We start from the raw sequence: 27619 nt of genomic DNA on the forward strand, positions 1-27619 counted from the left end.
AGAGATTGACGTGTCACTAAACCTTCCAATCGATTTGGCTCATAGCTGCCTATTTTACGTTACAGGTATTACACATTCCGAGCTTTGTGTCATCTTCACTCACTGTGACGATTCCCAAGTAATCCTACAGTTATAATTCTTCAATATCAATGCCGGGGTTCCCTAACTCTAACCATATCCTAAACTATAAAAAATAAATGGATATTTTTCTTTGGATGCCATGACACGTTGCGGGTTTTCCGTGTGGCCGAAAAATAGACCCCATTCCTATTTTTCATCCACACGTTTTCTAACATGCAGTAAGTGTGGTTAATAATATAGTCAAAGTAAGATAAACCCGCCAGGTTAACATAATATTCTGTCATCTCTCACGACGCGGGGGAGACTACTGCGTGACATCTCAACTACACGACGCTACAACCATTACATGCTGAAACCCTTTCAAATTGCTTCCACAGCGTTTCCAGGGCCAGGTCCTACGTGGGTCCTTTCGCAGCCGCTGGAGATACGGATGTAAGAACCTGAAAAACCATGTTGTCAAAACGCTGAGGCCCAGGGTTGATTTATCTATTGTTTTTAAAACTCTGGTGCATTCAGGGCGCTCCGCCAAAAAAAAGCGTGAGGCGACCTTGAGCGGAGAAAGTGCATACGAGGTGCGTGGGCACAAAGCAGCGAGCTAAGCGTTCCACCCGCTCTGATAACTATAACACGGTTACGCTGCGGAAGAGCGACGGCCTGTCTGACCCGACGACGTGTGAGGAAGCTATTCAGTCTGTCAGACAGACGGTGATAACTCAGTCACCCACCTGGTCAGCCCGTGATGCAGTCCGACGCGAGGGGAAACAACATTGTCCTTGTTTAATTTGAATCAATCACACATTTTCAAACATGATATACCACCGACACAGAGGATCTAGCAACATCATTTGATCTTATCTGTGAATACAATATGTCTGTTTATAACCCGCCTGTCACAAACAGGACACACGATCAACAAACAAAGCACAACACACAGTGTGTGTGTGTGCGTGTGCGTGTGCGTGTGTGGGTGCGTGTGTGTGTGCGTGTGTGTGTGTGTGTGTGTGTGTGTGTGTGTGCGTGTGTGTGTGTGCGTGTGTGTGTGCGTGTGTGTGTGCGCGTGTGTGTGCGCGTGTGTGTGTGTGTGTGCGTGTGTGCGTGTGTGTGTGTGTGCGTGCGTGTGTGTGTGCGTGTGTGTGTGTGTGTGTGTGTGCGTGTGTGCGTGTGTGTGTGTGTGCGTGCGTGTGTGTGTACGTGTGTGTCACCAATCTAGTGCAGCAATGTACAAACATGCCAGAGTGAAACCAGAGTGGTTTGGTCTTACCAACGATGTTTTTGCTAACATACCAAATACACCGGACGTTGTTTTTGTTGACACCAGCCACAGGGAGGTGCTGGTCATAGAAGTAGGCTGTACCTTTGATCTGTACATGGACCAGGCCTTCCGGGACAAGTATATCAAATATCAACCACTGCTCAGTGTGATGGCTGACCTTGGGTATACGGTGTAGATATAGTGTACTTGTGTTCGGAAGTCTTGGCCATGTACACAAATGCACCATGACCGGTCTGAGAATTGCTGCAATGTCTAAAAGAAAAGCCAAACAAATTGCCAAATATTGCTCTGTCTCAGCTATTATTGGCAGCTTAGCCACGTGGAGAAGGAGGTGCCATGTGTACCCTTAAGTGTTCAGTGCTGCTTGGCCCCGATACATTTGATTCCCTGTTTATGTAATATAATTTGTGGAACCAAATAAAGTATTAAAATGTGTGTGTGTGTGTGTGTGTGTGTGTGTGTGTGTGTGTGTGTCTATGCTCGCGTGTACAGTACATTTGAGGTCATGCTTGTGATTGTGCGCCTGCTTTTGTGCATTAGTCCCCTTCCGTTCCACATGGAGGACCTTTAGTCAATGTGCACCATCACAGATGGCCTGTGATGACCCCTGTGTGTGTGTGTGTGTGTGTGTGTCTGTCCTACTCAACAGCACCCTTGGGACTTAGAGAGTCGTCCCCATTGTTATTTTTACCTGGAGAACGCACACACATACACTTTCTCCAACCCTCCCATGCATACATAAATCCATCAGCAAGACCACAGTCAACCATGGCTTGGGGAAAATACATCATCATCACTTTCTCTCCCCCCTCTCTCTTTCTCTATATCACTCTCTCATCCCTCTCTCTTCCTCTCCTCACCCTCTCTCTATCTCAATCTCTTTCTCTCTATTTCTCTGTATCTCTCTCTCTCCCCTATATATCTCCCCCTCTCTCCATCTCTTTCTCTGTCTCTCTATCTCCCTCCCCCTCTCTCTCTGTCCCTCATTATCTCTCTCTCTCTCTCTCTCCCTCTCTCTCTCTCTCTCACGCACACACGCACACACGCACACACGCACACACACACACACACACGCACACACACACACACACACACACACACACACACGCACACACACACACACACACACACACACACACACACACACACACACACACACACACACACACACACACACACACAGAGTACTCATGATCCTACGTACTTTAACACTTTGATTACCAGCCATGCGATGCGCCTTAGCCCTGTTAAATGCCACCACCCACTTCAATGATAGCGTTGTGAACGCATAATCTCTGTCTTAAATTATGGCTATGTGTCTAATCTGCCCGTCGATTATCAATGACTTGTTTGCAGTCAACATTGTCGAAACGGATTGTTTTTTAATCGCTTCATTTCCGTTTTATAGCATTTTGAAAAGCCCTCGTTTTCAAGGAAAATATAAAGATTCCGTGATAAAAGGCATTTACTGGAATATTCTGGAATACACAAAAACGTTGTAATTTTTTCAGCCTATTTATGAATCGTTTTCAAATAAACGCTAGATTATCGATAGTATATGTGTACTTATGCAGGCTATAGACGCGGGCTGAAATATCGATTATCTCATTTCCTGATCGCTCGCACAGCCACACACACACACACACACACACACACACACACACGCATAGGGCAAACGCTGATATATAGGTGAAAATAGCTCTGATTACCCCAAGACTGGTCAAATAGATTCCTTACCTCAGATCAGATGTTATCCAAAAAGATTATTCCAATTCCTGATCGCCATTCCAAATATCGATTGCGTTTATTGATTCAGCATTGGGTACTGTAAATACATAATCCACACGTTTTCCGGGCCGGCGATCACAATGGATTCTTCAGTTGGCTCGACGGAAAAGTTAAATGAGGAAACTGGAAACTTCTTCTCTACTTTCACACACACATGGCGGAGGCGACGACCACGCAAACTGCCAACCCGCTCATCGGGAGCAGTTAGGGGTTAAGTGTCTTGCTCAAGAGGAGCCCGGCATCGAACCAGGAACATTCTAATTACGAGACGACCGCTCTACCTTCCGTAACGATGAGGTCTCTACCCTTGCGCAAGGCATATAACCCCCCCCCCAAACACACTGAAGAGTGGCCCTGTTACTTAACTTTAGTTTTGTGCATAACTAGCGTGTGGATATGGAGTATGAAGAACGGCATGGGGGGGGGGGTCCAAATCTCTGAACTTTACCCTTTAACCATTATTGCTTAAACAGAACTTTTACTAGTTGTTATATATCATGCAGTCCCCACCTGTGGTCCCAGGCTACACAGTAGGTCAGCGAAAAGAGAGGCGTGACACTGTGAAACTCAGTTTGGCTGCCAGCTGTCTTTTGTATCCATAAAAGTGTCTGTGTATTTCATGGTGAAAAACCTCGTTTTCCAGTTATTTGATTCTCCCTGAGCCTGCAAGCAATAAGCCATGCAGACAATGTAAGTCATGGGATCTGCAAAGGCAGAAGAATAAATCCCTCTCACAAGGTGTCTGGGTGTCTTTCAGTACTAGTGTTGTCTGTAGCCTATACTCGTCATATACTGGTTTTATCAGGTGTAAGTATTTATTTATTTATTGCTTTATTTATATCAAGACAAAAACCTACTAGGGCTGTCAGTTGTTCGCGTTAATTAGATTAATTAATTACACAGCAAATTATCGCATTATGAAAATTAACTCAAAATTAATTACAAACAAAATAAACGTTTTTTTTATTTTTAATTATATTTTTTTTTTTTATCTCATTCATTCCATAAGAACGTAGAATACACATTTACAGACTTTTTTTTTATATGGTCCATTTGCATGTTCGTGGTATCTGATTCTAGGGACATCTATGGATCTCAGGGAATGTATTCCCAGTGTCAGAAATACTGTGTCTGTTACTAGGCTTGAGTAAATTGTAATGAACCAAATGAGAATATCAATAAAAAAAATTATTATTATCTTTGACTGTGAATAACACTATGCTCAAATTGACCAGACCTGAAAAATCTAAGCAAATTAATAGATGGAAGATGATTAAACAGAAGGTTTTGTAGATACAGTACTGAATTCTGCCATCCGGACACATGCTATTTGAAATATGATTATAGAATATAGAATATCAGGCATAAAATGATTATGCGATTAAAATGTGATTAATTAGATTAATTAATTACAAATCCTGTAATTAATTAGATAAAAAAAATGAATCGCCTGGCAGCACTAAAACCTACAAATGGAGCTCCAAATTGGGAACTTAGGGCTCTGCAATTAATCACGTTTTATTTTCAATTACGAAAACGACTCCCAGCGATTATGTTATGAAAACAAGATACTCGACTTTTAACCTCTTAACACTTTGAGCGCCACGCCTGGTTTTCCTTTTTACCGGCTGAATGCCACCATCGGCGCCAATGTTAACGTTAATATCGCCTAATCTATGTTTTAAATTATGGCTAAGTGTCTAATCTGCCCATCGCATTATCAAAGACTATTTTCCAGTCAGTGCTGTCAAGGCAGATTGTTTTTTTATCGCGTCGTTTCCGTTTCAGAGCAGTTAGAAAAGCCCCCGTTTTGATATAAAAAACAGCTCATTCTGGAGCATTCTATGAAAATCGTCTTTTAGTGGAATATTCCACAACGTTGATATTCGTCTGCCTTTTTATGAATCGTTTTCAAATAAACGCTAGATGATCAATATTATACGTGCACGCAAGCACATTACGGCCGCGCACGGATAATCGCCTCGTTGATTTCCTCTCGGACTTTTACAGTGAAACCGAAAGAAGACATTTCACAAAACAGCCTATATCTTCATCAAACTTACTCTGATTATCCTAACACTGATAACATAGAGTCCTTACCTGACATCAGATGGTATCCAACTGGTATATTCCAATTCCTGATCACCATTCGAAAAAATCGATACGTGTATGGATCCAACGCGATACTGTAGAACTCCATGATCAGCGGGGATCTGAGGTTCCAGAATGAACTGTGGTAACCCTGGCTGGATCAGTGGACTGGAAAATGTGGAGTACCGGATTTTTTTCCCCATTCATTTTCATTGAGTCCATTCCAAAATCACTTATGTCATCTGGGAGACGACAGGGGGCGCTTTTTTCCACAGTGATCGCCGGCGCCGCTCGGCTATACTCGGGTAGGCTCGGGTGATGCAATAATTTTTCAGATCGCTAAAAAAAAAAAAAAAAAAAATCAGAGAAATCTCGTGAGTGACTTTCAACCACCTATAAAAAAACACGAGAAATCTCGTGAGTGGCACGGAAAGAGTTAAACATCTGAGGGAGGAAAGGTGAGGAAGAGTTGAGTGACATTGGCATAGCAGTGATATGAGAAGGCATGAGACATGATAATGTTACCCAGAGATTTGCTGTAGAGAGAAGAGGAGGGGTCCAAGGACCGAGCCCTGGGGGACACCCATATGTAGGGGGCGAGGGGCCGACAGGGGACCTCTCCATGATACTTGTCAAAGTAGGATGGCAGCCATGCCAGCACAGAGCCTACAACTCCCATTCCTTTTTTTTTATCCACTTTTTCTCCCATTTTCTATATTTTCTCCCATCCCAATTTCGTATCATCCAATTCAACCCTCCCCTGTCACGAACGCTGTTTCTTGCCTCCCACAAGCCGGCTGCAATGTGGACTAAGTCATACATAGCACAAGTCCCCTCCGGTACTTGAGGTAACAGCAGTCGCATCTTTTCACCTGCGCAGCTCGATCTCTCAGTGGCGAGGAGTAACGCGTGGGAGGCTCACGCTGCCCCCGACACTTCCTGATTCTACTGCGCAGGCGCACCAACCGACCTGTAGGAGTCGCTGTCCACAACGCCCGATCCCCACCCATCAGTTTCCCACCCCCTAATACGGCCAATGTGTATTAGTATGAACGACCAGCTAAACTGAAAGCAATGTGGAGCGCTGGGCTCGAACAGGCAAGCCCAGCGTCTCCGTCATTCGTGGCGAGCGCCTTGCCCACTACGCCACGTAGCCGCCCCTACAACTCCCATTCCTGTGAGGGATACAAGGAGGATCTGATCGTTGAAGGCTGCAGACAGGTCCAAGAGAATCTGGACAGAGGAGAGGCCTTTCGCTCATGCTAAGTGAAGAGCCTCTGTGACTGCCCATGAGGGCCGTCTCTGTGGAATGACCAGTCCTGAAGCCTGACTGATTAGGGTCTAGGTGGGAGGTCGATCTGTAATAGATAATCAGTTGGATATAATTATATATATTAGTGGTGGGACTCAATTCAAAATGTTAATAGAATTAATTCGAGACTTTATAGTTAATTAATCTAAATTAATCACATTGTAATCGCATATCAATATTTGATGCGAAAAGCAAAAAATGTCAATTCAAATGGATTTTGGTATACGAGTGAATCAATGAATATACATTATACATACGTTTAAGCAGCAAAATCCTGTATTAGCTACTACACAGACCAACAGATCAATGCAGCAATTTTAGGAATAATATATATATAGCGCAAAGGACCTTTTGTAAACTCAAGCGCTTTGGAGGTAAAAGTAAAATGCAGTACTTTCAAGTACATTCCAGAACAGTTGACCATTCGGGGAAAAAAACTTGTGATTGATCTCAATTGCTCTTATTTTTTCAGTATTCTGTATGAACAAACCAGACTAAGAAAAAAAGTTGTTTGCGATTTATTATACTTTATACTTATAGCACATGCATGAGTCTGGTCTCCTTTGAAAGGTAACATTCTTACACAATAAAGAAAAACCATCACGCAAAAAATGCATACCGAACTTTTGCCGAACATTTATCTGCCCCTGAGGAGCGGCTTTTAGAGGAGTGTTGCTCTGACAGGTTTCTCCCGTCATTTCATCCCTTTGATATTGAACCCTTTTAATCTGATCCTTACGACTTTCAAACGGACCGTTGGCCGTTATTATGTTCCCATGGCGATAACAAAATTGACATTTGTCACACATCTATCACCGTGTCGCTCCTCCCCACGTTTGTTTTGGAAACCATGTGCTGTGCTTACAGCCACCGGGCAGCTTGAGGGAGGGAAGAGCGCTCCTTGTTCAGCCTCTGTAAGCATGTATGAATTCATTCATTATTTTATTTTCCTCTCATGGATTATGCTATGTGTTTTCCCTTCTGGACACAAACTCTTCAGGTTAAGATATATCTATATCTCTCTCTGTCTCTCTGTCTCTCTGTCTCTGTTTCTCTCTCTCTCTCTATCTCTCTCTCTCTCTCTCTCTCTCTCTCTCTCTCTCTCTCTCTCTCTCGTCCTTCTGCTCACTTGCTCTTACTCTCTCTCTTGATCTCTATCTCTCTCTTGATCTCTCTATCTTGCTCTCTCTGGCTCTCTCTATTGCTCTCTCTCTTGCTCTCTCCCTATTGCTCTCTCTCTCTCACTATATCTCTCTATCTTGCTCTCTCTATCTCACGTGCTCTCTCCATCTTGCTCTCTCTCTATCTTGCTCTCGCTCTTGCTCTCTCTCTTGCTCTCTCTCTCCCTCTTGCTCCCTCTCTATTGATCTACCTCTCCATATTGCTCTATCTATCTTGCTCTCTCTCTCCCTCTTGCTCTCTCTCTTGCTCTCCCTCTTGCTCTCTATATTGCTCTCTCTCTTGCTCTATCTCTCTCTTTTTCTCTATCTTGCTCTCTCTCTCTTGCTCTCTCTTTTTCTCTCTTGCTCTCTCTCTCTTGCTCTCTCTCCCCCCCCCCCCCCCCCTCTTGCTCTCTCTCTCTGGCTCTCTCTCTAGTCCAGGACTTACACACAACTCTCTTTGTATGGATAACAGTGCCGTTGGTTTAGAGAGGAAAGACTCTGTCACCTCTCATGAGTGAGCATGTTGGCCGTCTCTTGGAGGAGAGAGAGGGGAACGGACCGATAGGGTGAAAAAAGGTCCTCACGGGGCAGTGTCTAAATATAACAGGGTGACAGAGTGCATTCCCCCTCTCTCTCCCTCCTCCCATCCCTCCCTCCCTCCATCCATCCAATCACCACTGTTAGGGGAAAGGTCATTGAGTACCGTACATCGAGAGAGAAAGAGGGAGTTTGGTGTGGTATATGTCTGGCAGAGGGCTTACGTAACGGTTTGTGTGTGTGTGTGTGTGTGTGTGTGTGTGTGTGTGTGTGTGTGTGTGTGTGTGTGTGTGTGTGTGTGTGTGTGTGTGTGTGTGTGTGTGTGTGTGTGTGTGTGTGTGTGTGTGTGTGTGTGTGTGTGTGTGTGTGTGTGTGTGTGTGTGTGTGTGTGTGTGTGTGTGTGCATGTGTGTGAGAGAAATGGTTCCATGAGTTAGGGCAAAGGAGGTTTTTAACAATTATTTTGACAATGCTCTGAACGCAAACACACACACCTTGTCCATGAGATTTTGACTTACTGACAATCAGTCTATATAATTTATATCTGTGCCCCAATTAGATTAATTCAATTGAAATAAAAAGGGAGGAAAGAACTGCCCAAAAAAATTTCAATAAAAAAACATTTCTGCAGATGTAATTGGGGTCTAGATATAAACGATGGCGTAGTGGAAAACGGCCTTCGGGTTATGTTAAGTAAATGTTGGTCCTCCAAGTCCAAGAATGATGTAGCTGGAAAGACTCTATACAGTAGACTCACTTCAGCCCAATGTCCTTCACACACGTGTGTAACGCATATGAGGTGTGGAAATGGGAACATTTGAATGCAAGGATGGTCCAAATATGTACCATGAACCACAGTTATGTGGTTTATTTAGCAAAAAGAAAGACAAGGTTTTGCCAAAGTAGTTACTGTACATATATTTCATACATCAAAGTACATTTTCATCTTCAGTGTGACATTTAGAACATTTTTGCCTCTCCCATCACAGCTGATATAGAAATGAATTCGGGACAGTGGTGTAACTTCAACACCAACCTGCAGTGGGTCCACCGGATGAATCAACGAATGCCCATAATATGGATTGTAATGGGCCCTACTCACAGAAAGCCTGATGCGTTCCTTGACTCAACCGCTGTAGTGCTCGTATTTGGCTAAGAAAAATAGTCATCACAGTTAGGGATGTTCGATATTTGCTTTTTTACCGATGCCGATATTGTCCAACTCTTAATTTCTGATACCGATATCAACCGATACCGATATATGCAGGGTTTCCCCCGCCAAAAAACGGAATAATTTCAGGTAATTAACATTACATATCTCTTGTCATGTAATTAACACAACATTATGCATACTTTGACAATAAATAAAATAATAATTTGTTCTTACTTGCTTGCCTGGGTAAATAAAGGTTAAATAAATGTAAAAAAATGTTAAACCGATACCGATATTTTCCGATATCACATTTTTATGCCAATATCGGCCGGTAATATCAGACATCCCTAATCACAGTCATGGTAAGCATAGAAATGGGTAATGATACACAGAAAATGCTTCAATGACCAAACCGGTTGTTTATTAACCCATTGAAACCGGGAAACACATTTGTGTTTATATACAGGCTCTATAGGGCTGGATATAGGGTTGAAAGGGGGGGGGGGGGAGAGACAAAGGTGTATAAATGGGAGAGGGTAGACAGATTGGAGAGGTGTGGGGGGAATAATAAGGATGGGAGGGGGGAGGGGATCATTATTCCACAATACATACATACATTGCTTTAACATTATTATTCTTAAATGCTAAAGATTGACTACCACAGCTTGTCTTTGTTTGGTCTTGTTTGTTTGTTTGTTTGTTTGTTAGTTAATTTAGTTTGTTGTTGTGTTTGTTTAGGTGAAACACAATGGCCTGATCCAGGAGATGGAACACCCAACAGCAGGACCGATAGCTGTGCCCGGTTAGTACACAATCGAATACGATGAATTGTATGAATGCAAAGATCACTGTTTCTGCCACATGGCCTGGCTCCCAATCACAGCATAAACGAAGCAGTTACCGTACTTTTCGTACTATAAGCCGCACCTGAATATAAGCCGCAGCAGCTAAATTGAATGATGTGTACATATATAAGCCGCACTGGACTATAAGCCGCAGGTGTTTTAATGTTTAATTACCATATGTAATTAGCATTGGGACACAATACTGTCGGAAAAATAACAAGAATTAACTAATTTACAAGTTGTATTACGTTTAGCAAATAAGGGAACAGATAAATAACATTTCAATGCAGTCAAAAAAGCAATATTTAGATTTTTACATTTTCGGGTTTGGTCACGTCGAGTCACATATAAGCCGCACCGTTAGATAAGCCGCAGGGTCGAAAAATGGGGGGAAAAGCCGCGGCTTATAGTCCGAAAAGTACGGTAGTTATTTGTTTTTTTCTTTTTTGAAGCACCTCATAGACCTGCAATGTCACAAACACATTCACACATTCAGTTAGTCATTCATTTTGGTCATGATTAGCCACTCTGCCCCTAGTGGCGTCTCAGATGCATGGCACTTTGTGTAATTCCAGTTCAATGCACGACCATGGTAAAAAAAAAGAATGGTAAATGGTGCATTTATATAGAGCTTTTATCCAATAGTATACATTCATAAACACGCAAATGTAGACACACACACACACACACACACACACACACACACACACACACACAAACACACGAACAAATGAACACAGACACACACACACATGCATGCAGACACACAATGGTGGAAGAAGTACACAAGTTCCTTTACTTAAGTAAAAATAGAAATACCCAGATAAAATATTACTCTGGTAAAAGTAAAAAGTAGAGAAGTATTGTATATTGATTTTAAATTTAAAGTGCTGTTAAAGTCATGTGTCCAGTTATGCTGCTCTGATTAGGTCATCTTGAAGTTGGCAAGTTTCATATTTGAAACTTCCAAAATTGTTGCCATGTTTTCTATGCAGAAATATTTTTCTTCAAAATCTGATGGGTTTCAGATACATGTAGACGTGGGAAAAAAGTACAATATTTCTTTGGAAATCTAGTAAAAGTAGCCTACAACGTTCCCTAAAATAAAAAGTACCTCAAAGTACCACCAAATTGTGCTTGAGTAGAAACACTTAGTTACTTTCCACCACTGCACACACGCACGCACACACACACACACACACACACACACACACACACACACACACACACACACACACACACGCATCTGCACAAATAAATGTACTGTAATTTGGAGTCTTGTATAGCTTCCTCCCGGGCGTCATGACTGTGTAAACGCCACCAGCCATTCACCTATACCTTTGGGTAAATCTCCAACACACAATAGAGGACAGAGGACAGTGTGTTTACCATGTGGTTTGCTGATTGGGCCCTGTTGAGCAAACCAGTTTACTTTGGATGTCTGAGATTCACATAAACAAGGGCTCATGGTCTGTAACCCAGTCATCACAGACACCACAGCCTCTGGGGTAAAAAGACAGACATCTCTCCACTCTCTTCTGGGACCTCATAATGAAGGTGCTGCTGATGTAGGCCCATAGTGTACGCGCACAGCGGTGGAATCACGGTGATTATAAATGTCTCACAAGATACCGGTACACACGCGCAGATATTTCACTAAAAACCTGCATGTTTCTAGTTCCTACGATGGCGCGACCGAGGTCAGTCGCCGTTGGTTTTGCTCCGCAGAGATTGTGCGCACTTCTGGTTATTATGTTTATTTTTTATACTTTCTTTTGATAAAAACCATGCTGGCATGGACGTTGTACGACCGCCAGTCACTTAAAGACTTAAACTCCGCACTGAAAGAGGAGTTTAACGACACTTTTTGCCAAGATTGGCCATCGGAGATGAGACGAGACAAAGGACAAAGACAAAGATGGGGACAATGGAAAAGGCGGCGCGATCAAACGGAAGCACACAGGACGGAGAAGTGGAATCAGAATCAGGCTAAAGAGTTCTGCTTACCGGCCCGTGATCCCATCGATTCTGTTGGTGAATGTACGTTCGCTGGAGAATAACATGGATGATCTCCGTGCGAGGATTAGATTCCAATGGGTGGTGAGGGACTGCACCATCCTATGCTTTACGGAGACATGGTTGAAGCCATCAACACCGGATCACAACATCATCCCATCTGATTCCTTCTCTGACTTCCGCGCTGACCGAACAGAAGAGTCGGGAAAGTCCATAGGTGGAGGGGTCTGCTTCCTGACGAACAACGGCTGGTGCAGCCCCAAGGAGGTGAAGATTATTTCCCACTCCTGTTCGCCGGACTTTGAGCATTTATCCATCCTTTTTCGCCCATTTGATCTCCCCCGGGAATTCACAGCCATAATAACAACAGCAGTATACATCCCACCACAAGCCGATACCGCCAGAGCTCTGGCAGACCTACAGGACTATTTGAACCAGCACCAAAACAAACACCCAGAAGCGGCTATGATCGTAGCCGGCGACTTCAATAAGGCTAATTTAAGAAAAAGTGATGCCAAACTTTTACCAACATATCAAATGCACCACTAGGGGGGGAAATACGTTGTATTCACTGCGACACCCCTTTCAAACAGGGCTATAAGGCAGTACCAGCACCTCGGCTAGGTAAATCTGACCACGACGCCATCTTTCTTTTGCCCGGCTACAAACAGAGAGCCCGTGAGGCTGTTGTGTCGCGAGAGGTGAAGCAGTGGTCCGAGAGCTCAGAGGCCACCCTACGAGACGCACTGGATGACGTCGACTGGGGCATGCTCCGGTCGAGCTCCAGTGACGTCAGTGAATATGCAGATGTTGTTGTCAGTTTCATAACAACGTTAGCTGACAACGTTGTCCCCACGAAGAAGGTGCGGATTTTCCCAAACCAGAAACCGTGGGTGGACAACTCCATCCGAGTGGCCCTGAATGCTCATACCGCTGCTTACAACTCGGGCCGAGCATCGGGAAGTATGGGAGAGTACAAGGTAGCAGCCTATAATATGCTACGCAAAGAGGTTTGGGCGGCAAAACGGCGATATGCAAACAAGATGGAGACACAGATGGCACAGAACGACACGAGAGGCTTATGGCGGCGAGTACGAACGATAACTGATTATAAAGTCAGCCCCCCCCTCAATAGTGAGTGCCGATGCCTCTCTCGCGGATGAACTCAACTCCTTTTATGCCAGGTTTGGGGCGAGCAGTGGTGACGTTAGCTCAACGGCTAACGGCGCCACTGACGCGCCGGCTGCCGCGGGGAGGGGGGGTTCATCCGCGGGGGGGTGGGACACACTCTCTCATTGCCGGAACACAGCGTGAGATTAGCGTTCATGGGAGTAAATACTCGGAAAGCTGCAGGCCCAGATGAGATAACAGGACGAATACTAAAGTCCTGTGCAAATCAGCTGGCCCCAGTATTTACATCCATATTCATGTGTCTTACCTATTTAATTTTTTTATATGCCTATTTTTATTATTGTATTTTGCACAATCAATGCGGGCATGACCACCCGCATTTCACTGTATGCCCTGGTATGTATGTGACAAATAAACCTCTTGATTCTTAGCAGCCAAAAATGGTCATGCGAACTGCCCCTATATCCCTCACTTTCTCTTCTTTTATCTCACTGTCTCTTTCAAAGCTTTGGGGACGTATTGAGCTTGTCTACCTAACTTGATGGATAATAGTGGTGTCTCCCACTAAGCAGTGTCTTCAGAATAATGTGTTTGGATTACGGCCAGCAAAATGAATAGATAGGTTCCAGAGGAGGCGGGGCCTCACAAGCCCTTGGGAAGTGTCAATCATTCGATGAAAAAGGCAAGGTGGCCGTGACAAAGAAAGATCTATCACTTCAGTCCATCCAAAAAAGGCAACAGTGTTTCGATTTGGAAGACGTTGGAAGCTCAAACAGTAGATCTCTATGTAGGTGGACAGGTGCGTAGGAGAAGGCCGTGGGTCGTCAACAGAGGAACAAAGAACTTCTGCACTTGCAATCAAATAATTTTTTTCAGGAACAACGTTTTGGTACAAGGACTCAGTTTCTCTACCGATATCAATGTTGGAAGTTGAATATATTCGCATTTTTTGTTAGCATCATGCTGAACATACAATGGCGTATTAGGGCCAGTGTAGGTAAAATACATTATAATAATTTTGGAGCCGGGAGAGGGGAGTAATATTCAGAGATTTTTTTTTATTCCTGAGTTTAAAGTCGTACGTTTATGAGGAAAATGTGGATATTCTCTGAGATTAAAGTCACAAATGTATGTAAAAATCTTGCTGTGTCAGGGTAGAATGGATCTGTCGTGTCAGGCTAGTATGGGTCTGTCGTGTCAGGCTCTATGGGTCTGTCGTGTCAGGCTAGTATGGGTCTGTCGTGTCAGGCTAGTATGGGTCTGTCGTGTCAGGCTAGTATGGGTCTGTCATGTCAGGCTCTATGGGTCTGTCGTGTCAGGCTAGTATGGGTCTGTCGTGTCAGGCTAGTATGGGTCTGTCGTGTCAGGCTAGTATGGGTCTGTCGTGTCAGGCTAGTATGGGTCTGTCGTGTCAGGCTAGTATGGGTCTGTCGTGTCAGGCTAGTATGGGTCTGTCGTGTACTTTGCTGGAACGATTAATTTAGCACGTATACAGTACGTGTGTGTGTGCTGTGTGCTGTGTGCTGAGGCTGTCTAACTAAGCCATTTCTCCACACATGTATTTCGTTTAGCAATAGGAATACATCAAACCAACAATAAATAATATCATATAGAAGAAGACAGTATATGGCATATTAATACAGTATATTCCAGTATACAGTAGCTATATCCGCGGCATCGTTTAAAAAATTTACAATACAAAGCCGTTCGAGTTACGAAGGAATTCCTTGGTAACTTTTACCTATGTCCGTTCGAGAATGAGGACCATTGTTTCTCTGATGTCTGTCTATGCTGTAACATGATTGTTGTGTGTTTTTATTTTTTGTAACGCAGTATTGTGTGTTCTGACACACAACAAATGTCTGTATCAGACAATAAACAACTATCTTATGTTATCTTATGCAAAGTAAAGAGCCATCAATGAAGCCAGGGGCCATTTTTAACCACATATGCATCCGGAAAAAATTGGGCTAGTTTTGCACAACACGCCAGACGATTGCATACTCAAATTGATTATACTTTATACTTATAGCACATGCATGAGACTGGTCTCTTTTGAAAGGAAACATTCTGATCTTTCGTCCACAACAAAGAAGAATTCCTCTGAGTGCTAATGAAATAGAGTTAAAGAGGTTTGAACACACTGAAGTAAAAGTTTTGTGTACTCACATTTCTGTTTACTTGTTGCCAGATGCCTGTTTTTTAAGTTCCAGCTGAGAGGTAGGAGCTGGAAAACATAACGGTTCCATAGCCTGAAGTCTTATGTAGTACAGGTCCAAAGTTTATAACAATCCCATGGAAAACTAGTTTTTTACAAAGGTTTTTGTAATGTGTGTACTGGCGTCAATTCGGCATGATTATCCAAAATGGACGTCCGCTTCCATTGATTCCTAGTCAAAACAAAGGACTTCCCTGGCTTCTTCTACCCCTTTCTCGTTGCAATCAGCCCCCGCGTGGGATAGCGTTGGATCCAGAATTTCATTGGCTACAAAGGTGGTCAATAATTTTCGCCATCAGCAGTGACTGGTCTGTTCAGGACCCGACCAAACCAGACGTGATCACTTGTCCGAATGGCTTGTCAAATGACGCTCGTCGAATGTTTCATCTTGTAACTCGAGACTGGAAGCTTGCAATAGGTTGAGTGGGGTGGCGATCGAAAGGCGGCAAATTAAACTTTCCAACAATGTATTGGTTGATCCGCGGAAATGTAGCCCAGAGCCGGCAGTTAATAACCCATTAAAACCCTTTAATCTTCCCAAAGCCATGGGAGATGGGTGGAGCCGGACTGTTTACATCCATGTCAGGTGAACAATGTAGGAATTTTACAAATGTACATAAACTTAAAGGTGCTATAGATAACATTCAGCCACTAGATGTCGCAAAAGAGCACCAGCATGTCATTTATCCAATCAGGTGCTTTCCACGTGGGGGAAATGAGAAGTTCAGAGGGGATACATGCCTGCAACATGTAAACAACAACATTCATTTTGGACCCGCCATCATTAAAAAAAAATTACATTGATTAATCAAAAACGTTTTTTGGGGGGAAAGCGATTTATTTTATTCCACTGATTTTTTTTAAATTTGTGTGGATGATTTTTTTTTAATTTTTTTTTATAATTACTCTACATAAAATGTTATCTATAGAACCTTTAAATAATCAAGCAATGAAGTCTGTGACCCTTAGGTGGTCATTCGTGAAATAATTTAGTCCTTCCTGCTAACAAAGCAGGAACCTAACCGCCTCAATACATTTGAATGGGACTTTTGGGTGTACAGTGGACTCTCCCATGAGAATATTCAAACACAGTGTGCAGTATGTAGTGTTATTATGTCCAGTCCCTGGTGGTAAAAAAAAAGATATATATATTAGGGCTGTCAGTTTATCGCGTTAATTAGATTAATTAATTACACAGCAAATTATCGCGTTATGAAAATTAACTCAAAATTAATTACAAAAAAAAAGTTTTTTTTTTTTTTTTTTTTTATATAATATTTTTTTTGTATCTCATTCATTCCATAATAATGTAGAATACACATTTACAGACTTTTTTTATTTTTTAATATGGTCCATTTGCATGTTCTTGGTATCTGATTCTAGGGAGATCTATCTCAGGGAATGTATTCCCAGTGTCAGAAATACTGTGGGCTAGATCCACAAAGAATGGATTCCCTGGTCTGCATCCCCTTAACAATTGTGTGCCGTACTGTATTGTACCCATTCTGCAATCTGTTAATAACATTTTCATTCAATCAATCAATCTGCGCGGTGATTGATTGAATGAAAATTTTATTTTGAGTAAATTGTAATGAACCAAATGAGAATATCAATACATTTTTTTGTATCTTTGACTGTGAATAACACCATGCTCAAATTGACCAGACCTGAAAAATCTAAGCAAATTAATAGATGGAAGATGATTAAACAGAAGGTTTTGTAGATACAGTACTGAATTCTGCCATCCGGACACATGCAATTTGAAATATGATTATATAATATAGAATATCAGGCATAAAATGGTTATGCGATTAAAATGAGATTAATTAGATTAATTAATTACAAATCCTGTAATTAATTAGATTAATTTTTTTAATCACCTGACAGCACTAATATATATATAAATCATCACCATCCTGTCACTAGAACTGAAAGTACAGATATGTTCAATGTCTGTGATTTCCCCCCCCCTGTCCGATTTCTCCATTGACCTCCATTTCCTGTCCTACACTTTTGCACCTCTCTGTAATTTCAATTCTAGTGATGGGAGAATGATGATTTATATATATTTCTTTTTAACCCCCAGGGACCGGACAACATAATAGGCCTACTTCTGTGCAGAGGCTCCTCTTTGAGTTGGTTTGTCTGTTATTGTGCTCTACACAGCACTATATTCCAGCTTTCTGTCACTTGAGGAAGGCATCCATCTTGAATGGGAGTATCCTGTATGTTGACATTGGTTGTTAGCCAACAAATTGGGGCCCAAGCTAACATACTCAACATCAATGTCCTTTCAGCGACGCATCTCTTAAAAGACAGTTCTCTGGGGTATAATGTGGTATTATGAATTGCAGTCTATACTATAGTCCTTGACCCCGTAGGTCATACACACCAGGCTTTCTGTCATCACCTGCTTTTGACATGTAAAAAAAAACTCCAAATCCATTAATTGAAAAATTTGCCATCCAGCAGCTTTGCTAGAGAATCCAACCAAATCCATAACATTTAATGGAAATACATTTACAGAAATAAATGACTAAAATGTAATGAAAATAAATTAACCTGTGTGTGGGACATTCTTTTAGCATTTTCTGGGTGGGCCCCATTGCAGTCGCCACCGCATGCCGAAGACATTTTATTTGTATACATTTTTGTACTTGAGGTAAAGAAAACATGACTATTTACAGATATTTCCCCAGTTTCAGACCCGGTGGCCAAAGACTACAGCCTCAGGTTAGGTGGCCTCATTGAGCAAAGCTTTCCATCAATGCATAACCGCTCCATTGCATTTGCTTGGTAATCTTCCATAGGATAATCAGGCAGGTTACCTAATGTCCAAATATAATACAATTCAAACAGAGTTATAAAGAAATTATTTCCACGAGGTACAGAGATGAGGAAGGGATTTGACATTCACGGGTGTTTACATTTTTTCTTTTTTTTCTTCATGTTTTACATTCAATTTTAGCGCCGCGGATATAAGAAAGCGGTCTAGCTGAGTCAATGTTGATGGTTTTGTTGAACATTTGTATTTCACAGGAGAGAAAATGTATTCAAAGAAAGCTATTAAAATAGTCTTTGAATCTAAATATACTTTCTTTGTGTTGATTTTACATTTTTACATTTTACTCAAGTAAATATCTGTTACAAGCTTCGGTCTTAAGTAGAAAAATGCTATTTTTAATCTAGATTAATTACAGAAAATTGTGAGATTAATTCGTTTTTATTTTTAATCTATTGACAGCACTAATATAATTTTTATAATTTTTTTTTATGTTTTACATATATTTGTATATATACTTGTTTTGTAAGGATTTAAATCAGTAGGGAATTACATACATTTTGAGTAGTGGAAAAGGGGTACGATTAAATAAGTGTATACTTTTTCCTACTCCTTTTCGAACATGTAAATTGAGTTATGTTCTTTTTTTGTTTTGTTTTTGTTTTATTTGGTTTTATTTACATAAATATGTCAAATCAAATCAAATGTTACCTACACTAAACTACATCAAACTACAATTGTGTGGCTATGTGTGCTCAAAATCAAATGCTGCGTGCTGAAACGGAGCCGAATGTACAATAGATCATATATAAAAAATTAATATAATAATAATAAATCAAAATTATATCTCTATCTATATTTTATCCTCTAATATAATATGTAATAAAATAAATAAAAAGTATTTGACAGAGTGAGAAATAGGAGGTGTAGCGTGAGAGCGTGTGTGCAGATGGCCATTCGCCTGGGTCTCATGCTCGGCGTGTGAGAGTTGGCAGTGCGGTTGTTATTCAGCTCTGTGCCGCGCAGCTTTGGGTTTGGCATCCGTATGAACCCTTTCACTACCACACTACCAAAATGTCGGTTAACCCTTTCACCGTGCCAATACACAATGTTAACCCTTTCACTGCCACACGACAAAGGGTTAACCCTTCCACAACCGGTTAACCGTCTGTAGTGTGGTAGTGAAAGGGTTAACCTGCTGTAGTGTGGTAGTGAACGGGTTAAAAGGGGCTTGTGATGGACTAATACCTCGGTGTTGCTTGATCGCCAGAAGACACAAAATGAATGCCTTTTCAGTCTAAAAGTCTAAAACTGTTGTCTAGGGTGCAATGTGGCGTTGTGAGTCCAATTCCACTACTTGGATCTGTGCTACTTTGTACGACACTAAGTCTGCCGTGCCGTTTTGAGGAAGACATTCATCACGGCGTGCGTATGTTGGACTTGGTGGTCGGCCAACAAACTCGTCCTGGAGGCTCGCTTCAGTACTTATTAGTATTATTTTATTGTATAGGACAGCAGTTACTGTGAGTAAAAACAAAGTGCATAATTGTAATTCAAGGCAACAAGACAGACGATAAAATTCACAAAATGTTCATCTTTTCACTCAACTGTCTCCCTTTATGACTCCCTTGATATGAAATGCAGATGGAGTAGATTTTCAGACGACGTATTTCATGCAGTATTCCAGAGTCCCAGTGGCACAGGTCCTGATTCTCAAAGTTGGTACAGAGCTTTGCTCCGATTTGCGCAATTCACTCACAGCTCGGGCTGTCGTTGTGGTAGAGACATGATCATGATGTTGTATGCACACGAGTCTCCCGAACTATTTAAAACCAAGCCCAAGTCGATCAGAGCTTCCTACGCTGAGATATGGTCACTTTTCCGCCTGATGCGAACTGTCTTTATGCTACGGAGATATACTGTACATGTTTCTAAAGCTTTTAACAGCGTTCGCACAAGGTCCTTGAAGTGCTTAAAGTGCTTGATTTTTACCAAAAAAAGTCAAGGCCTGGAATTCCTTGAAAACAGCAAAAAAAAATTAACAAGGTTCTTAAAAAGTCCTTGAAATTCAAACGAACCATTCACATTGAATGTTTTGTTCATCCATGCTCAAATTGTTCTGAATCAAGAAATCGATTTCTTTTGTTCTGTTTTAATAAAATCTGACGAGTCGCTGTCTCGCGCGCTCCAACTGATTTTCCTCATTTCTTCGTGTGTGATGCTCTAGCTGGCAAGCAGGCCAAGAAGATGCTTAAAAAAAACAGCATTTAAAAGTGAATTGTATCCTTCGAGTGACATCCTTGAAAATGAAAAATAGTGCTTGGAAAAGTACTTAAAAGTCCTTGAATAAAAATGTTCAATGTCTGTGGGAAACCTGTATTAAGCTTTCTCTGCATATTTTCACACCGCCAACAAAGTAGCCTACTGGGTCCATTGTCTCGAAATGGACTTGGTAGCTGTCCTTTCTGCGCGTCTGTCTTCGACACCTGAGACTGAAAGTACTCAGCCCCTCCCCTACGACACAATTGTAGTTCTTTAGACAGCAAGGGAAATTATACAGCCGGACAAGTTAACAATAATGAACACATTTACATAACATTTTGCAAATAAGGAAACAGATAGAGAACATTTCAAAGCACTAGAAATTGCGAATATCTCATTGTTGACCTATTTCTGAAGCGTGCAACGTTTTCAGCATTTCCGAAAATCCTCTCCGCCAAGATGATTTTTGACGCTGTGCGTAGTTCAAGTTCAAGTGTCTTTATTAGTTGTCATACAGAAATACATGATACTTTTGTATGAAATGCTTCTTTCTGTTTTGCTCCTGAGAGTGTGCTAGGTAAAAAAAGATAATTATAAAAAGTATAAAATAGAAAGTCAAGTACTTAAACAAGTGTAAACAAAACAAAAATGTTCAATATACATAATGTACAATATACAATGCAGAGTAGTTACAGTACAATATAAATGGGATGAGGTAAATGGGATGAGGTAGCTTGTGGTCCAATATACAATGCAGGTTACAATACAGTATAAATGGGATGAGGTAAATGGGATGAGGTAGCTTGTGGTGCCACCTTGTGGCAGGTAAGGTGCAAGGCATGGCTATGTTCAATGAGTTGCCAATAATATATAAATATAAAGTGTGTTAGTGTTAGTCTAGCTGTCCCCTATCATGTACGGTTGTGTTTCCGTACCACAGCGTCACTGAGAAGGTGAGGACGCTCTCCACAGTGGCTCTATATAGAAGTGGAGCATCGCCTCCCTGGACACACCAAACTCTTTAAGTTGGCCCAGGGAGTGGATCCGCTGGTGGGCCTTGCTGATTATGTGGCTGGTGTAACTTCCCACTTTAAAAGATCACATATGGTGGTGCCAAGGAATTTAAAACGATCTACTCTCTTCAAGGTCCTAGATCTAGAGAACATATTACCTATTATAACCACGTGTTCTCTATCTGAGAGAAAATCTAGAATCAAATAGCACAGAGACTCATCGATTCCTAGCAATTTAAGATTTCTAAATAATTTAAAAGGTACAATCGTGTTAAACGCTGAACTGAAATCAATAAACGAAATTCTTACATAAGCGCCTCTAGGGTGGTGTGTAAACACATAGATACAGCATCCTCTACAGACCTGATAAGCAAACTGATACATGTCTAGCTTAACAATACTAGATAAATCATTGCAGACAAGCCGCTCGGAACGCCTTCATAATGACAGCGGTCAGACAAGCAGCTGACTGTACATCAAATCTGCAGTAAAATTCATTAAGCTTATCGGGGAGTAGGGGGTCCACATCCTGAGCTGACTGTTAGCAGTAAGGGGGAGGGGAGATACAGGTATGAGCAGGGTAATACAATAAAATTAGATCTGAATATGAGAGAAACAGTGTGAACAATTTAATTAACTCTGAATATTAAACAAAGAGGTGCAGATGAGGGTATGTATGCCCTATCGGTTATAATGTATGTTACAATGAATATAGGCAATCAAAAATGTTATCGCCGCCGGGCCGCCCAATGCTTATTAAGAGGTTAAGTTGCCAAAATGATCGCAGCTGCAGTATGTCACTCATTGTCAAACTGGAAGCGCATTCTTGTACAAATCGTGGAGAAGCTTATCAAAATTGTATTAGATTCAAATGTCATACAGCACACTATAGCTATAGTGAAATAGAGGCGGCTACGTGGCGTAGTGGGCAAGGCGCTCGCCACGAATGCAGAGACGCTGGGCTCGCCTGTTCGAGCCCAGCGCTCCACATTGCTTTCAGTTTAGCTGGTCGTCCGTACTAATACACATTGGCCGTATTAGGGGGTGGGAAACTGATGGGTGGGGATCGGGCGTTGTGGACAGCGACTCCTACAGGTCGGTTGGTGCGGAAGTGTCGGGGGCAGCGTGAGCCTCCCACGCGTTACTCCTCGCCACTGAGAGATCGAGCTGCGCAGGTGAAAAGATGCGACTGCTGTTACCTCAAGTACCGGAGGGGACTTGTGCTATGTATGACTTAGTCCACATTGCAGCCGGCTTGTGGGAGGCAAGAAACAGCGTTCGTGACAGGGGAGGGTTGAATTGGATGATACGAAATTGGGATGGGAGAAAATATAGAAAATGGGAGAAAAAAGTGGATAAAAAAAAAAAGCTATAGTGAAATAGACTGTATTAATATTCCATATTTATACCGTCTTGTTGCATGCTCCTGGCCACCTGCTTCAGCACACACACACACACACACACACATGGATGTCCGTGCGTTAGAAATGTTGAGCTTTGCGCGGATGTACCCTAAGGGACGTACCCTAACGTAATAAAAGCACGTAGGCTCCTGTAAACATGTCAACGAGTCACGGTGTGTGTGTGTGTGTCTGAGCTCTGGAAATCCCAGACGGCAGGGTGGAGGCAGTAAGCTGATGCTGAGGCAGCGCTGCGCGAACCTCAGCCCCGTATTCCGGCCGATGGGGAGACGTGGAGGAAGGAGGGCGGGGGAACCAGAGGGAGCCTGTGGTCTGTGGACCTTTGTACGTTTTAGGACACGGCGGGAGAGAAGGGATCATTCCTGGCATGCTGTGGAAAATCCTCCTCCGGGGAGAGAGAGCGGCGTCCGACGTTCCAGCGCGGCGTCAGTGTGGACCGAGCCAGGATTAACTCTCGGTTCAGCTGTTCTTTTCCGGCCGCCACCTGCGGGACAGGTAAATCAAATCAAATTGATTTGTAAGGCGCCCGACAACAACACGCGTTAATGTCCCCATGGGCCGGACACGTCTTCCTTAAACAAGTCACGAAGAAACATCACAATAAATCAAGAACAAAACAAAAACACCATAAAGTCCAAATAATTTTTAAGAAATGCAACACGAAAATGCACCACAGGCAATGTGGAGGAGAGAAACCTTAGAACGGCCGTAGGTAGCATGAAGAGTGACGTTGTTGGCCGCGGCGGCGCCCAGTGCCATGTGAGGAATAATGATGCTAATTCAACGACGAGGCCGCCTCGGTCTTGGCCTCTTATCGGGGGTTTCCAGATGGTATTGGGATGGAGTAGGGGGGCCAATGTTTTATCCAGATGTGGGATGCCTGTCTGCTGCTTTACACACCCCTGCGTATACACGGTAGGTAGGTGGAGGCAGTGGCTTTAATCACAGCCACGTCCTTATCCCTCCCCCTTTGGTTATGTAAGAGTCAATTGACCTCGTTCACCAACATAGTCGTGTGTTTCCTCTTAAATCACCTCCTTGGAAGTTCGTAAGAGAAAGCCTACGACATTTACCCCCCCCCCGGATTCATCAACGCTTCGAGAGGTTCTCTTAAGTTGCCAAAATTATCGCAGCTGCAAAATTCAGGAAAGAGGAGATTTGGCCCCATCCATAGAAGTGTGACTTGGACATAATAAGGTCTAGGTATAATAATAATAATAATAATAATAATAATAATAATAATAATAATAATAATAATAATAATAATAATAATAATAATAATAATAATAATAGGTATAGGCCTGATATTCGATATTCTATATTTATATCTCATGTGTCCAGATGACAAAATTCAGTACTGTATCTAGAAAACCCCTTGTAAATAATCTGCCCTTTATTCATTTGCTTAGATTTGTTGTACACTTGATCTCAAGGAGGTGCTGAATGAGCTCAGTGGCAATTCCTCACGTCTGGTCAATGTTAGCATGGTGTTATTCACCGTCAAAGATGAAAAAATAAGAAAAAGAAAATGTCTATTCTCCTTTGGTTCATTACAATTTACTCAAGCCTAGTACCAGACACAATATTTCTGACACTGGGAATACATTCCCTGAGATCCATAGATGTCCCTATACCGAGAACATGCGAATGGACCTTGTAGAATTGGAGCAATCTTTAATTGACTTAGGTATGTATCTTTAGGTGGATTTTCTGAAAATATGACTAGGGCTTAGGAGGTTAGGGAGCCTGGGAATACCAGGGACATCGTGGATCCACTGTCATCCTCACCAACACTGGCTGAGGGGGGGGGGGGGGGGGGGCGGTGTGTGTGGAGGAAATCCTCCTATAATTATTATAGAAACCGGACACCATGGGTTGAGATTCAGTGAGATATGCCAAACAAAAATGTCTTTCGTGACATTAACGTTTAACATTAACTCAACAGTGGACATGTGATTAGGAGATTAGTGCCACTAGCTGCAGTTGAAGCAGTGCAGTAGGAAAGATGCCATCCCTGCGGGGTAGCAGATCTAGGAACAGCAGCGAGTGAAGCCGTCTTCAAGCCGCCCCTGCGGGTAGCAGATCTAGGAACAGCAGCGAGTGAAGCCGTCTTCAAGCCGTCCCTGCGGGTAGCAGATCTAGGAACAGCAGCGAGTGAAGCCGTCTTCAAGCCGTCTCTGCGGGTAGCAGATCTAGGAACAGCAGCGAGTGAAGCCGTCTTCAAGCCGTCTCTGCGGGTAGCAGATCTAGGAACAGCAGCGAGTGAAGCCATCTTCAAGCCGTCCCTGCGGGTAGCAGATCTAGGAACAGCGGCAGGTAAAGAGATTCTTCAAATGTAAAAACTATTTCTCAATGCAAAAATCGAAACAAAAGGTCATGACAACAACGGGTCTCAAAACAGCCTTTCCTAGACTTATAGCAGACAGAAGAAGATAGTTAACTTTAGAATACTTTTGAATTCGGAATTAATTATATGAATGAATACTAGGTTTTTCATGTGTCAATTCAAAACTGTGATCAATCAAAGCTCTTCATGGGCTCTCTCGCCGGTGCTGACCAGGGAACGTGGGGTAAAACCTTGTGGGTTAGGGAGAGACAGAGTAGCAGGCACTGGGAGTGGGCGAGGACCACTCCCAGTGTCGACCCGGAGTTGGACGAACTGCCATATGTCCTCATCACGGTAACGGAACCTGACATGGCGGGAATCTCCATCTTCAGTTCTTTACGCGGGTGAGTGCTGACAATAATATTTGAGAAATGTGAGAGTGTAGATCCTCCTCGTTCAGATGGCCAACAGCGGAACGGTGGCAACAGGGATCCTCCTCGGGGAAATGGAAGGTGTGTGTTCTTTAATATACTAGGGCTGGGCGATTAAACAAGTTTCTATTTCAATTCGGATTTTGGCTTGCCGTTTTCATGAAAACAATTAAGATAATCAAAATAAAACGATCATCGTGCCGCACGCCACGTTGCTCTCATTTTGTCTTGTGTTGTAATTGCAGTGCACCCTTCCTTCACGGCGGTGTGCTCCGCCCCTCTCCCCCCTCCGCCCCTCTCCCCCCTCCACCCCTCTCCCCCCTCCACCCCAGACAGTCGTTTCAGCTCGTGCTGAGGGGGAGGAGGAGCCACGGCACGTTTGTTGTTTTGAAGCGCCTTTGGTAACTCGTAGAAGATGACAAAAAGGCAGCCTTTTGGTCGAGGAGAAAGGTAAAAACCAATTCAGTCGTTGTCGTATGATGTTCTCATATCAATCGGTAATCGTGTTTTAAATAATCAGGATTTCAATATGAATCTAAATAATCATGATTCGAACTTTTTTGCCATAATCAAGCAGCCCTACAATACAATACAATCTGCTTTGAAAGGTTATCGCAGGATGTTATGGATATTTGCTGGGCTGCTTTTTAACTTTAATTGGGACAGAAATGTTTTTCCTCATTGTGGTACTGTACTGTACTGTACTGTACCTCACAAGGAAGAAAATAAATCTTCTTTTTGTTTACCATCCAGTAATTGTCAACTTCTACATAATTTGTATGAACGCGCGTGATTGGACACGGCCCTCTGTGGCTCTCTGACCGTGCTGCAAGGGTTCATGGGAAGGCGGCCTGGTAGTAATCATCTCTGCCGTTTTTTTCCCGACCAGCTCTTTTGCTGGGTCTCGATCCAGACACAACTAATTGAATAGGACTGTTCTTGTTTAGGCAAACAAGATCTTCGTGGGATCTTCAACCTTTTCAGTGCAGGGTCCAAACCCCAAGTAATTGTGGTCCCTCACCGTAGGAGCCAGGCTCATTAAAGGCACTACTAGTACTCTTACTACCGTATGCCATGCAAGGGCGCGGCGCAGTGAGCTCTGCTGTAGGTCGCAATGTTTTTGTTTAGTTTTTAGTTTTTTAAACAATTTTCCTACTGTACATCTTTCCAACTTCTGCCCTAAATTGCTGTTTATTTTTGTCAACACACGAAGAGAAGTAAATGTCAAAGAGACCAGAAATAGAGATAATGACACAGGACACACACACACACACACATCTCTAATAGTTTGCCTGCCATGTTTAACATTGTTAAAATATATATATATATATATGTAAATAGCTCTATCTGTGTATGAGTGAGTGAGTGAGTGAGTGAGTGAGTGAGTGAGTGAGTGAGTGAGTGAGTGAGTGAGTGAGTGAGTGAGTGAGTGAGTGAGTGAGTGAGTGAGTGAGTGAGTGAGTGAGTGAGTGAGTGAGTGAGTGTGTGTGTGTGTGTGTGTGTGTGTGTGTGTGTGTGTGTGTGTGTGTGTGTGTGTGTGTGTGTGTGTGTGTGTGTGTGTGTGTGTGTATTCAGGCATATTGATGGTGTGGACTGTCTTCTCTCTTCCTGTTTTGTTTGTCTCCATCTCTGTTTTGGCAAACACCACGATGTGGATGAGCTTGACAGAGGCGGCCGCTAGTAATTGGTGTTTGGGTCTTGGGTCTCCTTTCTCTAATTTTTTTTGTCTCTCTCTCTCTCTCTCTCTCTCTCTCTCTCTCTCTCTCTCTCTCTCTCT

The 27619-nt window shown here is 42.6% G+C and overlaps 1 protein-coding gene across 1 annotated transcript in view; it reads left to right on the forward strand.

The window, feature by feature from the left end:
- adarb2 (adenosine deaminase RNA specific B2 (inactive)) overlaps positions 1 to 27619 on the forward strand; it is a gene marked incomplete at its 5' end in the record, with an annotated part of 512623 nt that overhangs the window by 445077 nt on the left and 39927 nt on the right. Inside the window, one exon of the mRNA XM_084325586.1 lies at positions 10136 to 10199. Within this exon, the coding sequence (XP_084181712.1) occupies positions 10136 to 10199 (64 nt within the window). The remainder of the gene's footprint in view (positions 1 to 10135; positions 10200 to 27619) is intronic.

Source organism: Notolepis coatsorum (assembly GCF_963971535.1).
Source record: "Notolepis coatsorum genome assembly, chromosome: 12".
Taxonomy (NCBI): domain Eukaryota; kingdom Metazoa; phylum Chordata; class Actinopteri; order Aulopiformes; family Paralepididae; genus Notolepis; species Notolepis coatsorum.